We start from the raw sequence: 12,889 nt of genomic DNA, 5'->3' as shown, positions 1-12,889 counted from the left end.
CTATTGATGTGTTGTAAGTTGAGATTTCCGTAGTAGTTTCCATCCAACTACAAAATTTTAATCGGAATTTCTTTTGATTTCCATCCACAGACTTACTTTTTACATCAAAAAGTTTTAAAAAGTTTTCAATTTTTGATATGCCTGTTTTGTCTACTTTTCTACTATATGTAGTTTTTATATAATTTGAAATGTCTTCAATTCTTTCTGGCCCTTTTGAAGATATACTCCATAAAACGGAACACAACTCTTCGTACTTTAATGTAATCTTCATTGTAGATTTATTAAATATGGTACTTAAAATCTGAGAAGTTTACTTATATACCAATTCTTGTCATTTCCGATACAGGTATTCCAAAGTAAAAAATTACGAATTGTCTACCTATTAACATTTAGGACTATATTACTATAACCTGTAATTCAGTCATTGATATTTCTTATTAGTGAATGAATCGAAATTATCATTACCTGTATATTTTTACCTACATGATCATAAACGAAACAGAACGAAATGATCTGTCGAAAAAATTTAGGTAAAAAATAGTTATAAATTTTTGAAAATTTAAGCATAATAGGACCTTTCAATTATAAGGATAAGCAAACAAATAGAAAATAGGTAAATATAAGATTTAAATATGTGCTGTCATACTTAATACTAAAATATGAAAAAGATGAAATTAAAGGACACAGGTTTAAATGAACATATTTTTGAATGTAATTGAGATATTGGCTTGAAATTTTTTGTAAAGGGTCGAGAATTTCCATATCTAACTAAAAAATGATATTAAGGGATAAATATGGACTAAATTGTTGTAGCTATCTGCGATCCTATTAAAATTTTGATATAAATCATAGTTTTAGAAATTAAACAAATATGTAATATATGACAAAATCTTTATTTATGAACAAAACTCAATGAAATTTTCAACGCTTGTTAAATTTGTCATTTCAAATAAGAATATGCAAAAAAAAAATTGAAAAGGTCAAAGGGCATCCCGCAATTCCCAAAAATAGGAATGAAAATCCCAAAAATGGGATTTTTTACTTTTTTGCCCATAGGATCCACATTTCTTTCAGGGCTGGGAAAATACTTTTGGAGTAAATAGAAAACATATTGAGGTTTCCAAAACTGCTTTCAGTTTTCTGATCCCAGCTTTGGGATTTTAGAACATGTCGCCCAAAGTTGAAGTTTTGATAAAAAATAGGTCATATTCGGAAGGACGCAGTGGCAACATTTTCAAAAAATAGGACAAGTTTTTTACGCCAAAGCGTTCTGCGTAAAGATACCTTTTAGAAAACTATAAAATTGTTATATGTTCTTAATAAAAATTTTATTTTATTAATAAAAGAGTTAAGACACATTTTTGGCAAAAAAACGCCAAAAATCTAAAATTTGGATTGGATTGGATATTTTGTTGTCTAACTAACAAGAAAAAATTGAGTCCATTTGGTCCAAAATTACGCCCGGTATTCAAAAAAAGGCGGACCAAGGTATGGTAAATTTTGTATCACTAAATTTTTAAATGCCTATAACTCGGATATTATAAGAGATAAGTAGTATGTCCAAGCATATTTTTTCAAGATCTCGTCGAGCGCTTTCACAAAATATAAAAATCTTTGTATTTGGGTGAAAAACAAAAAAATGGCACGAGTTTAAAAATTTTACATGTCGTAGGTACCCTACTTTGAGCCGCCACAGCGCCGTCCCTGGGGCATCTGCAGGGTTCATCTTCAAAACTTAAACTCGAATACTCCTTGGCTACGCTCACGCCAAATTTTATCCCGATCGGATCAGCCGTTTAGAAATGCCAGATTTATTTCCAAAAAATTTCCATTCTGCCCCACTGTGATAATGGCAGTACAAATAAATTAATTTGTTTAAAAATTTTTAGTAAAATTTCTCATATTAACATTATTAAATATGCATTGTGTTTTTACTTTATATATTCATAGTAGTAGCAGTAGTATTTAATATAAAATTAATTGCAAATTCCTAAACTAAACCATGAATTTTGTTTGGCTGCTTAATGAAATAGAAATCAATTGAATGATGAGTTGAGTGTGTGGAATTTTTTGATTACACATAGATTCTACCACCTACCGAGTGTGTTGGTAGACACTAAACTATTCTATGGAGTCTATAGTATAGACAAAAGAAGTTAAGTAACATTACATTATATCAACTAAAAGTAAATTTCGGTCTTTATTTAAAAATATTTTTTATTGTAATTTCTATTTAAATTGGACATTAGATGATCTATTTAAGTCCTAGTTCCCCATAAAAGCTCATGAACAGAATTCATAAAGAAAAGATAATCTTGGAACCTATACGAAGGCAATAGCCTTCCAGCACATTATGATGTTATTTAGGAACTCGGTGTCTAGTACAGAGTTCATCCTAAATCAAACAGTTTAATTTAATGGTTTATTGGCATCTATCTACTTGGTTGGCTTTTTTGTCACGAATGTACTCTTTGTCAAGACGGTCGTCAATCTAGTATCCCATTTGTAAGCGAAAGAGGAGACTGCACTGTCCGCAAGTAATCTAGAGAATAGAAACTTAGAAAAATTGAGCGAACAAGTTCATTGCTTTGTATTGGCTTCTTCGGACTATCTTGTGAGTTTCTCTTTGTAATCTATGAAATAACGATTGACTTCCTCCTAGGACAAGAACATATTAAAATATATAGTCACCGGGGTAGTCTCATGGCTAGGGTTAAACCTAAATGGTTGTACTTTTGGAAAAGTACAAATTAATGATCTTATACTTATAGGAAATTCATATTGATCGGTCTCTTCGTGACCCCTCCCCTTCCTGGGGCATGTTTCCTTGATGAAATCTCCATATTGGTGTATTGCAATCTCGGAGTAAAGAGGTGCTACCAATACCTCTAGTCTGCCGGGACTATAAACTGGTGATGATCAAATGTATCCTCGGCCTTTCCTTGGAATGATTTGACATGGGGTCTAACGTCATGGCAGGTGTTCACGTTAAACTCTCGAGATTCGTGTCTCTTCGTGATAATAAGGAATAGATGGTCAACTGCAAGGAAAACTATTAGGAATAATATTCTCCTGAGGGCCCTATATGCTATGCAGATGATGTCGTAGTACTTCTAAGGGAGAAGTATCCAAATTACTTGTATAGAAGGGCTGAAGGGTCTCTGAATACGGCATTAAGCTGTGCTCAACCGAGAGGCCTGAATATTAACCCGACGAAGGCTGAAATCTGTCTCTTCATAAGAAAGATGAAAATTGCTAATAATATAGAACCCTGTTTCCTCGGATGTTACCGACAGATTTAAGTAGCATACATATGCATCAGTTTGGACAAAAAGTGTAATATCAAACTACTATAGGGAGTTCAGCGTACATGCTGCTTGGATATAAGGTGTGTCATGAGCACTACGTCGATCAAGGCTCTGGAAACGTTGCAAGATATTTCACCCATCCAAACATACATAATATATAAGGCGGTACTTATAGCCGAACTGCTCATAACTTTAGGCGAACTGATTCAAGAAGGTTATATAGTACGCTGAACAAATTGGAAGGTTATACACAAACATCGGTCGTGCCCCATCGCACACTAGATACAGAATATATCGTGAACTTTGAAACACTGATTCCAGATAGAATGTTATGGTCAAGTGGAATATTAGAGCAAATACCAGTAGGAGTTGCTACATGGATGGCTCTAAACTTCCTGACAAACAGGAACATATTACCGTTTACCTTATCACAAACCTAGCCAGAGAAATAACGGAATTCTCAAATTGGATTAGAATAAATATGCCGCGAATAAATTGGCTCTGTGCACAAAAGAATCAGAGCATATAACTTTACAAGCTGCTTTTCCAATGGAAATCCTTGGTGATCCTCGAAACAATTGTTCGTCTTACATTGCCTGCTAGACCTTCTTTTCTGATCCAGGTTCTTTTTTTCAATTTTCAAGTATCCTTTATACAGTTTAATCGGTTTTGAAGTAGTGTGAATCTTCAGATCTTCAGATTTATCTCTATGACAGTCCATATTCGATTTTTATACCCACCATCAAAAAAGTGGGGTGATTTTGTCATTCCGTTTGTAACACATCGATATATTGATCATAGACCCCCAAAAGTATGTATAAATTCTAAGATGATCTAGCCATGTCCGTCTGTCTGCCTGTCTGTATGTTGAAAACGTGATAGAGTCCGGAATGAGCTAGAATTCCTCAAATATTCTCTATAGGTTAGGTTTGTTTGATATTGAAAATGGGAATTATCGGTCCATGTTTTCGGATAGCCTCCATACAAGTAGATCCCCCAAAAACAGCCTTAACGGGGATATATGTTTTGAAAGTGTTAGTGTAGCGATGAAATTCAACATAAAAAAAGTTTCATATGAGCTAAAATCTTCCTTCCAAATTTTATGTGGATCTGTCCATAATTGACACTGCCCCCCATATAAGATCCCCATCAGAAAATGACTTTAACTCTCATTACTGGCTTAATACGAGCACAACAATGAAATTTGATATAAGTTTCTTACGAGCCAAAATCCCTCTACCAATTATACATGTGGATCGGTCTGTAATTGAACCTACCGCCTATAGGACCCCTATATAACTGGCTTAAAAGTACGAGTATAGCGTTGATTTGACATTAGTAAATCTCTTACGAGTCAAAATCTCTCCACCGAATTTTACGCGGATTGGTCCATAATTGACCCTACACTCCTATAAGGTCCCCTTCAGAAAATGACTTTAACGCTCTTTACTGGATTCAAAACACGAGTAGAGCGATGAAATTTGACATTAGTAAGTCTCTTACGAGTATCTACCAAATTTTATGTGAATCGGTATATTACATTCTCTACATTTGTCTGAATCCGCACGTCCAATTTGGTATACACAAGTATACAAGATTACACGAGCGGATTTAGACAAATGTAGATCGTGTGGAGAAGAAATTATGGAACATTTTCTTTGTCATTGCCAGGCTTTCGTCAAAATTAAACTACGGATGTAATATGCTTTGCAAATATTGTAAATTTCAAAGAACTGCATTCAGAAGACAGAAAAAATTGGACGAACAAAGCACTATATAAGATTATTTACACCAACATTTGCAAGTAAAGGAATGCACAACAGGCATGATCTATGGCCTATCCCAAACTGAAATAATCCGATTGAATAAAATTTTTGAATATTTGAAATTCTTCAAGGACAGTTAATACGTGCAAATAATTGTTAAAAAATATCTAAAGAATTTTACTGGCTATTTTGTTGTAATTTCAGTAATCAGAAAACAAAATAATAATTATGCCTAAAAAGAGGCCCCACTCATAAAGGGTTTATTACAAATCTGCTTCACATTAAAAGGTTTTCACATATAATTTCCAATTATGCAAGATATTCTTTGTTTTTTATTTATTTATAACACAAATGGAGACAATATGAGACGTGTAATTTAACACCAAAGAGATTCTCTATTGTTACACGTTACAAACCACGTTTATTTCTTTATAAAATGGTTTGTTTGTAAACAAAGTTGCCGAAATCACGTGCATGTTTGCTGGGAGCAAAACAAAAAACCATAATGAAAACCACGTGCTTTTGTTATTTACAATTTGTTGTTGGTTGTTCATAAAAATTGTTGCTTGTTTTTATTTTTATTTTTATATTTGTTGTTGTTCGGATTTTGCTCTATTTAGGGGAAGGTTTAAATTATTTTAGGCGCGCTTTTTTCCTACTGGTTTAGATAAATAATGCGCAAGTCACTGTTTTCGTTTGGCGAACAAATCAAACAGCAACCCCTAAAATTATGCACTACAACAAATAAACTGAAACGAAGAAATCAACGAACACACTAACGAAATAAACGAAATGATTTTTAACTAATACTAATGAAACTAAAGATGACAATCGTGTTATGAAGAAGGAAGAACAACAACAATAACAAATTATTTGCTAAGGAATAGAAAGAAATGCAAAACTACAACAAAAACTATTAGTGCACTAACACATACATACAAACGTACAGAGCAACAAATAAAAAGGTTGCAACTTGTTTTGTAAAAAAGGGGAAATTTTCAAAAGAGAAGTTTCTTAAGGAAATTAAAACAAATTTTATTTGTTTTTAAGAAAAATTTTAATATTTTTATATTTTATTTAAACAATTTATATTTAGTTTATAAAATAAATTAATTTTTTTGTTTAGTTTTTTTTGTTTAATTTTTTTGCCTATAAGCCTGCCCCCAACCCTTGTTGTTATTGTTCATTATTGTTGCTGTTACAAAGGCAGTTTTTGTTGTTTTTAGTTTTAAAATTTATAACTCTTTCTCTCTGTCTTTCTCTCTTGGTTGTTAAGGGAAACCTACAAAATTTCCGAATTCTTGAATTTTTATTATTATTGTTGTATTTATGTATTATTGCTTTTGTTATTGTCGTTGTTGTTTTCAATACATATATACCTTTCACTTGGCCACGAATGGCAAGTCAGTTGAGAATCTTTTTGTTTGTGTGTTGTTTTTTTTTTTTTAATAACCAGGATGATGTTGTTGCACACAGTTACAGATACCCACACATGTACACATGTGCACTACCATTCATATTTATAAAGAAACAGGATTTAGTTACTAAACGTTAGCCACACGTGCAGCACGTTTTTTAATGCGTTCGCTTACTTCGGCATTTTGTTGTAGAAAAAGAACGCCTGCCTCACTTAACAGTGTAACGGATCGTATGAGTAACATAAATAATAAAAATTATCCGCTATTAAATATTCATTATACGCTCGGTTCGTTAAAATATTAAAAATAAACAAATTTCGAACAAAAATGGATACAATTATAAATTGCAAAGTGTTTGTGACAATTTCAACAAAATAAATCAAAATTAAAGGTTTTTAATAAAAAGTTTTAATCAAGTTGTTGTTAAATAAATGTGTTTCTCGATGTTGTTAAATTGAATAAATGTTTTATTAAAATAAAATATATAAATGTTATTTTTTTGTTAAAATAAATGTTGTTTTTCCAAAAAAAATCTTATAAAATTAATAACTATTACAAAATAGTTTATTACATAATTATATTTATAAATACATGTTCTCGATGTTTTTAAGTTATTTTTATAAATAGTTTTTACATTTTTATAAATTCAAATTTGTGTTATTTAAATATTTTTATAAATGTGTTTTATAAATAATATTCAAAGTTCAAGAGTCTCTTTTATATGTGTTTTTTTTTTAAATTTTAAAAAATTTATAAATTTTTGTAATTTTATTAGTTTTCAAAATATTTCACTTACAAAACTAAATCACTGAACTTTTATCGGTTATGGCCAAGGCTTTTTTAAAATAATAGAAAAGTTTTCGAAAAATATCAAAGCCTGTAGTGCTGCCAAATAAGGACTTTGTTTCGTTGCAAATAACGAATTAAAGTGACTGTTAACTCAAAATGAAGCTCTATAATTAAAAAAAAACAAAATGTAGTTTTGTGAAAAAAGACAAAAATAATTCTCTTATAAAAAGTGCATAATTTTCATACAAATCTTAAATCTTTGTAAGAATTTTTTGAATATTTAAAAATAACATATTTTTTGAAATATTAAAAATTATTCATGATGACGGCAATCAGTACCGGCCAGGAAAATCAGTAGGGAAAAAGAACAGAGAAAAAATTCTTCTTATCTTCGTATTGATGCCTTAATTATGGGACAAAAATTCATCATTGATCCCGTGTGCGCCAATCGATATATTGATGGTCAAATGTCAAATAAGTTTGTGGCATATAAATATCACGTTTACTATTTTATAAAAATTTTAATAGAAAATAACCTTTTCTATATCTTGACTAAAGATTTAACAATTTCCGACCTATAGTGCATTTTTATACAAATTTCATTATCGTAACCTTAACAAAGACTTCTTGTAAAGTTTTCTTTCAATCATGAGCTGCCAACAAATGCTTATATTCATTGATATATTTTGACATCTGAGCTATAGTGTGATGACCGTCTATCTAAAAACTACAATAGGGAAACTTTCCGTAATTATGAATGTACTTTAAACAAAATAATGTGAACTATATTTAGGAAAATATTTCCATTAAATTTTATCAATAAAAAAACTTCAAAAGCTTCTAGCCGTTTTTTATTTATTTTTTTTTTACAGAAGTAGAAGTTTTTTCATAATGAAACGTTTAAGTTTTGAAATATGGATTTCTATGTGGTAAAATAATTGTTATTTATTTAAGCAGAGATTTAGGTCTACATTAAAGTTATTTATGCAGAATTTCATCGTGATATTAGTGTTTATAAGTGAATTTTGACCTTCAAGTCATTTTCAAAGGCTAGGGCCAAATGATTCCCGATCATTACGAAAATCTGCAGTATCATTTAGACTTGTATAAAACTAAATATTGCCGATTTTTGTAGATATACAATAACATTTAACATAATAGGCTTTGTCATTGGGTCAAAAAAATTTCATCAATTTATCTTGAAAATTGCCACCTCTAGCCTGCGCACAAGGTTTATATGGACACATAAGCGGATGGACGGACATAGCGAAATCGACTCGGAGCCGATTCGGATACTTTAAGGAAGGTGTAGGACCAATATTTTTGGGTGTTATAAATATCAGCACAAACGCATAATACCCTCCCCACTATAGTGGCGTAGGGTATAAATATGATCCAATATTTGAATTTCTCGCTATTCTCTCATGAAACGTCCATTTGAAAAACCCTTTATTTATCCAAATTCAGAAAATACAGATTTTTAATTTTGTTTGTACAGTGCAACGATGGGAATAAATTGCTGCTAAATTAAATGTTTGTGACCCACTAATAAAAGATGCTTATAATCCAAAATGGGTCCAATCAATACAGCCAATATCTGCCAAATAAATAAAAGTTAATAACTAAACAAACATTCGTGTTGTATTTACATATCACTTGGAATATTATATTTTGCATTAAATACTCCTCTCTGCAATTAAACTCCATATTTATATTTTAATGTAAATTATCTTTTTAAAAATTAGCTTTAAATTTTTTATTTTTAATGAAACATATGAGTTTTGTTAATATCTCGTTATTATTAAAGTTTTTTACAACACTGAAGCAACAACTCGATTCGTTTCGTATTGAGTAACATCATGAGAAAATGCAGTCGATCACGACTGCATTACACCCCTGGGTAATGTGAGAACCTATAAAAGGATACTTTTTGGTACTTTTTCGTTCTTCAAAAGGTACTTTTTGAACTTTTTATAACATTGAACCTAGACAAATTCGTACTGACTGTTTTTTAACACATCACGCTGAAGGTTATATAAGATTCGGCACAGCCGAATATAGAACTCTTCTTTGTTTGCTTTGTCATTTAGTTAACACAAATTTTATTTGATTGCGAGTTAAGAATTGTGTTTTACAAAAAAGAAAACAGAATTAAATTTTTTTGTGAAACCCAATATTTAGCGCTGAATCAAATAGCTGACCAGTGTTGTTGTGAGTAGAACATTTGTTTAACAAACCAAAGCATGGCTCTTTTTGTTACTGAAAACAAAACTCAACAACTTCTTTGTGAACGAGATTGCAAGTACTTTTTTAACTCCCTATTTGTAATCGAGCGTGGTAAGGACTTGTTTCCAATGTGATCACCGTGTTAAATTAAAAAGCTAATGAAGAAGTAGTGATAAAACGTTTTATTTATTAGCTTTTAGTAATTGTGTTTAAATTAGATTCATAATTACGAAATATCGGACCTTGGGGATAGACGGAAATTGTACTATGGGTCAGATAACGACTCTGAGATAAAGGGGAAGGAAGTTATTCTGTTTCTTAGGCTATCATTAGCGAGAGCTTAAAGTTAAAAATAATCTAATTTTGTATAATCTGAGTGAATGAAAAGTGACACCGTTCGTAAGAAACTGTTCCGCCTGTATGATACTTACTTGATGAGTCGTTTTCGTTTCAGTTTTATGTCATTTATTTATAACATAAAAGAGTGTAAAATTAGAAACATTTCCAGTTTTGTCATAACAATAGGGAAACTGGTAATTATTCTAATTTTACACTCTTTTATGTCATAAAAGCGACTTTATAATGTATTTTCTTTATTTCTCTTTTCTTTTACTTTATGAATTATTATACCCTACAACACTTTAGTGGGGAGGGTATATTGGGTTTGTGCTGATGTTTGTAACATACAAAAATATTCGTCCTATACCCACCTTAAAGTATACCAATCGGCTTAGAATCGTTTTCTGAGTCAATTAAGCTATGTCCGTCTGTCCGTCCGTCCGTCCGTCTGGCTGGTTGTCCATGTAAACCTTGTGCGCAAGGTACAGGTCGCAATTTTCAAGATAATTGGATGAAATTTGGCACACACTCTTTTTTCGGACCAAGGACGAAGCCTATTGAAAATGGTTGAAATCGCTCCATTATTTCACCTAGCCCCCATTCAACAGAACCCCCCGAAAAAGGCTTCTGAGCTCATAATTATGTTAAATATACCTGTATATTGATAGCGGAACAACTAAGTTTTATACAAGCCTTGATGACCTTGCCAAATTTCATTGAGATCGGTCCTCATTTGACCCTAGCTCCCATACAAAGTCCTCTTCTGAAAATTACTTGAAAGTCCAAAATTAACTTATAAACACAAATATCGCGATGAAATTCAGCACAATAAAATATTATGTAAATATAAATATATTTACAAATTTTTATCGGGCTTGGTCCATATTTGCCCCTAGCCACCCTATAAAGCCTCTTTCAGAAAATTATTTTTTCATCCATAAATTGCTTAAATGTATCGGAACAAGGTAATAGAAGATAAATGCTTTATTATGAAAAATAAATCACATTTAATATTCATAACTGGTGTAGGGTATCATATAGTCGGTCACGCCCGACTATACTTTCTTACTTGTTTTAAATTTGCTTTATACTCACTAATCTTTCACTTATGTTTTTTATATATTAAATTTTAAATAAACACAATTTAATACAAAATTTCACAATTACACAACTGATCACTATAAACTTAATATATTTACTGAAATATTCAAACACTTCTTCTTCTAAATTTTGTGAGCAAGAATTGAATTATCTTGTTAGAGCGGGTTTTTGAGATGGCAATCAAATGCCAATTAATAATCAGATTAGTTAATCTAAAAATAAATTTAATCTTATGTTAATCCCCTTTGATTGTTTTTGAGTACAAGATTAAACTTCGCAGTGTTGCCATACAAAACAACAGAAAACGTCACTGTTTGTTATCAAAACAATGCATATTTTATAAAAAAGAAGAAGACAATTGTAAATTTAATATGAAAGTTAATGCAAACTTATATTTAAAACAAAAAAAAAAATTATTTTGAAGTGTCCATAATTTATACACACAGAAAACAGATCGATAGGAAATCGGTTTCCATTATAAATATTTGGTAAAGTTAATTAAAATTCTATCGCTCATATTAAAAAACTATAAATATGAGTGATTTTCTATGTTAAGAACCGAAAAATCATGATTGTAATCAAATTATGGCTATAAAAATTTCCGAATTGGTAATTTCAACCGAATTGTATCTTTTGTGAAATGGTTTTTATTAATTCAGTAAATACAGCAGAATTTTATTTAGCATTCAAACTTAAGAATTCTAAATATTAGTAGTTGTAATCGAAAAATTTGTTAAAGCGAAAATTTTGAGTCAAATAAACCACATACCTTCATTGCAACTAAATATCAATTATAAATACTTAAAAATTCGATTGTGGTTAAAGAACATAAATAAATTCGATGTTTCCAACCGATTGTTGACATTCACAAAAATAATTATTAAAGAAAATAAAAGAATTGTGAATTATGTAAAAATATTTTAAAAAATAAACGGAATTGCGGCTTAATTTTAAAGGATTTAGGTGAAAAGGTAATGTTCAACATAAAATAAAGTTTGTACTTAGTTGCTTTTAAGATTTTTAATGCGTTTGCAGGAATAAAAGCAAGGAATCCAAATCTCCAATGAATTTCAAATCATCCAAAGGAATGTTTTGCAAAAACTAAAGGAAAATCTCTTTTTACGACAAAAATAAAGGTCAGGCATGTAATGTATCCCAAAATCTGATGCAAGAAGTGTTTTATAATTATTTTTATCTGTAAACATTTATATTTTATAAAATTTTATTGTATACAAATAGAATCCACAAATCTGTGTATAATAAATAATATTTCAAGTAGTAATACTGTTAGTTTCTATTTATATTACCGAATTTCATTTTGAAACTATTATGATTTCCATATATTCTATATTGCCAATCGAATTTTTCAGTCATCCCAATAGAATTATGGGATAGTTGTGGGAACCGACTAAATTCGATTGGAAACAAATTCGGTTACCACAACGAATCTGTTTTCTCTGTGTACTAATCAATAAATAGAACATTTTAATGTTTATATTTATACAAATTGTATTAATTTTATGCATCAGCTGTTTACACTTTTTCATTTCGTGCTTCAGTTTAATTTTAATTTAATCGCTAATCTTTCACCTAAAGATTGGCCCTTAGTGTATTAAAAAGTGCTCTTTTTATACACTCAAAAAAATAATCAAGCCATCCGGGCTTGAATCAATCCATATCGGTCTCAATAGTACGGTAATCCCGGTTTGGCTTAAATCAAGTGCAAAATGATTGAATCAATCTAGAATCAGCCAATCACGAAAGTGCTGATTTTAGCGCGATTTAAACCTTTATAGGATCAAAGTGATCTCAAAACATATTTGATTTAAAACAGTTTTTCCTTGATTTAATCTCGAATCCATACTAAAATGAGATCGAAATGATCCAAAATATGATTGTTTCAAGCATTTTAAACTTGATTTAATCCCAAAATCGCGCTTTA

The 12,889-nt window shown here is 30.5% G+C and overlaps 1 protein-coding gene across 1 annotated transcript in view; it reads left to right on the top strand.

Annotated features, from left to right (window-relative positions):
* The window catches only part of LOC119606375 (homeobox protein 5-like), a 40,294-nt gene extending 34,355 nt beyond the window's left edge, over positions 1-5,939 (top strand). Inside the window, exon 4 of the mRNA XM_037959809.1 lies at positions 5,899-5,939. Coding sequence (XP_037815737.1) covers positions 5,899-5,939 — 41 coding nt within the window. The remainder of the gene's footprint in view (positions 1-5,898) is intronic.
* The last annotated feature ends 6,950 nt before the right edge of the window (positions 5,940-12,889 follow it).

Source organism: Lucilia sericata, unplaced genomic scaffold (assembly GCF_015586225.1).
Source record: "Lucilia sericata isolate MDLA Ls3-8-SP2 unplaced genomic scaffold, ASM1558622v1 Contig000575F_arrow, whole genome shotgun sequence".
NCBI classification, from domain to species: Eukaryota; Metazoa; Arthropoda; class Insecta; order Diptera; family Calliphoridae; genus Lucilia; species Lucilia sericata.
Note: the sequence above shows the minus strand (reverse complement) of the source record. Positions and strands in the feature narration are given on the sequence as shown.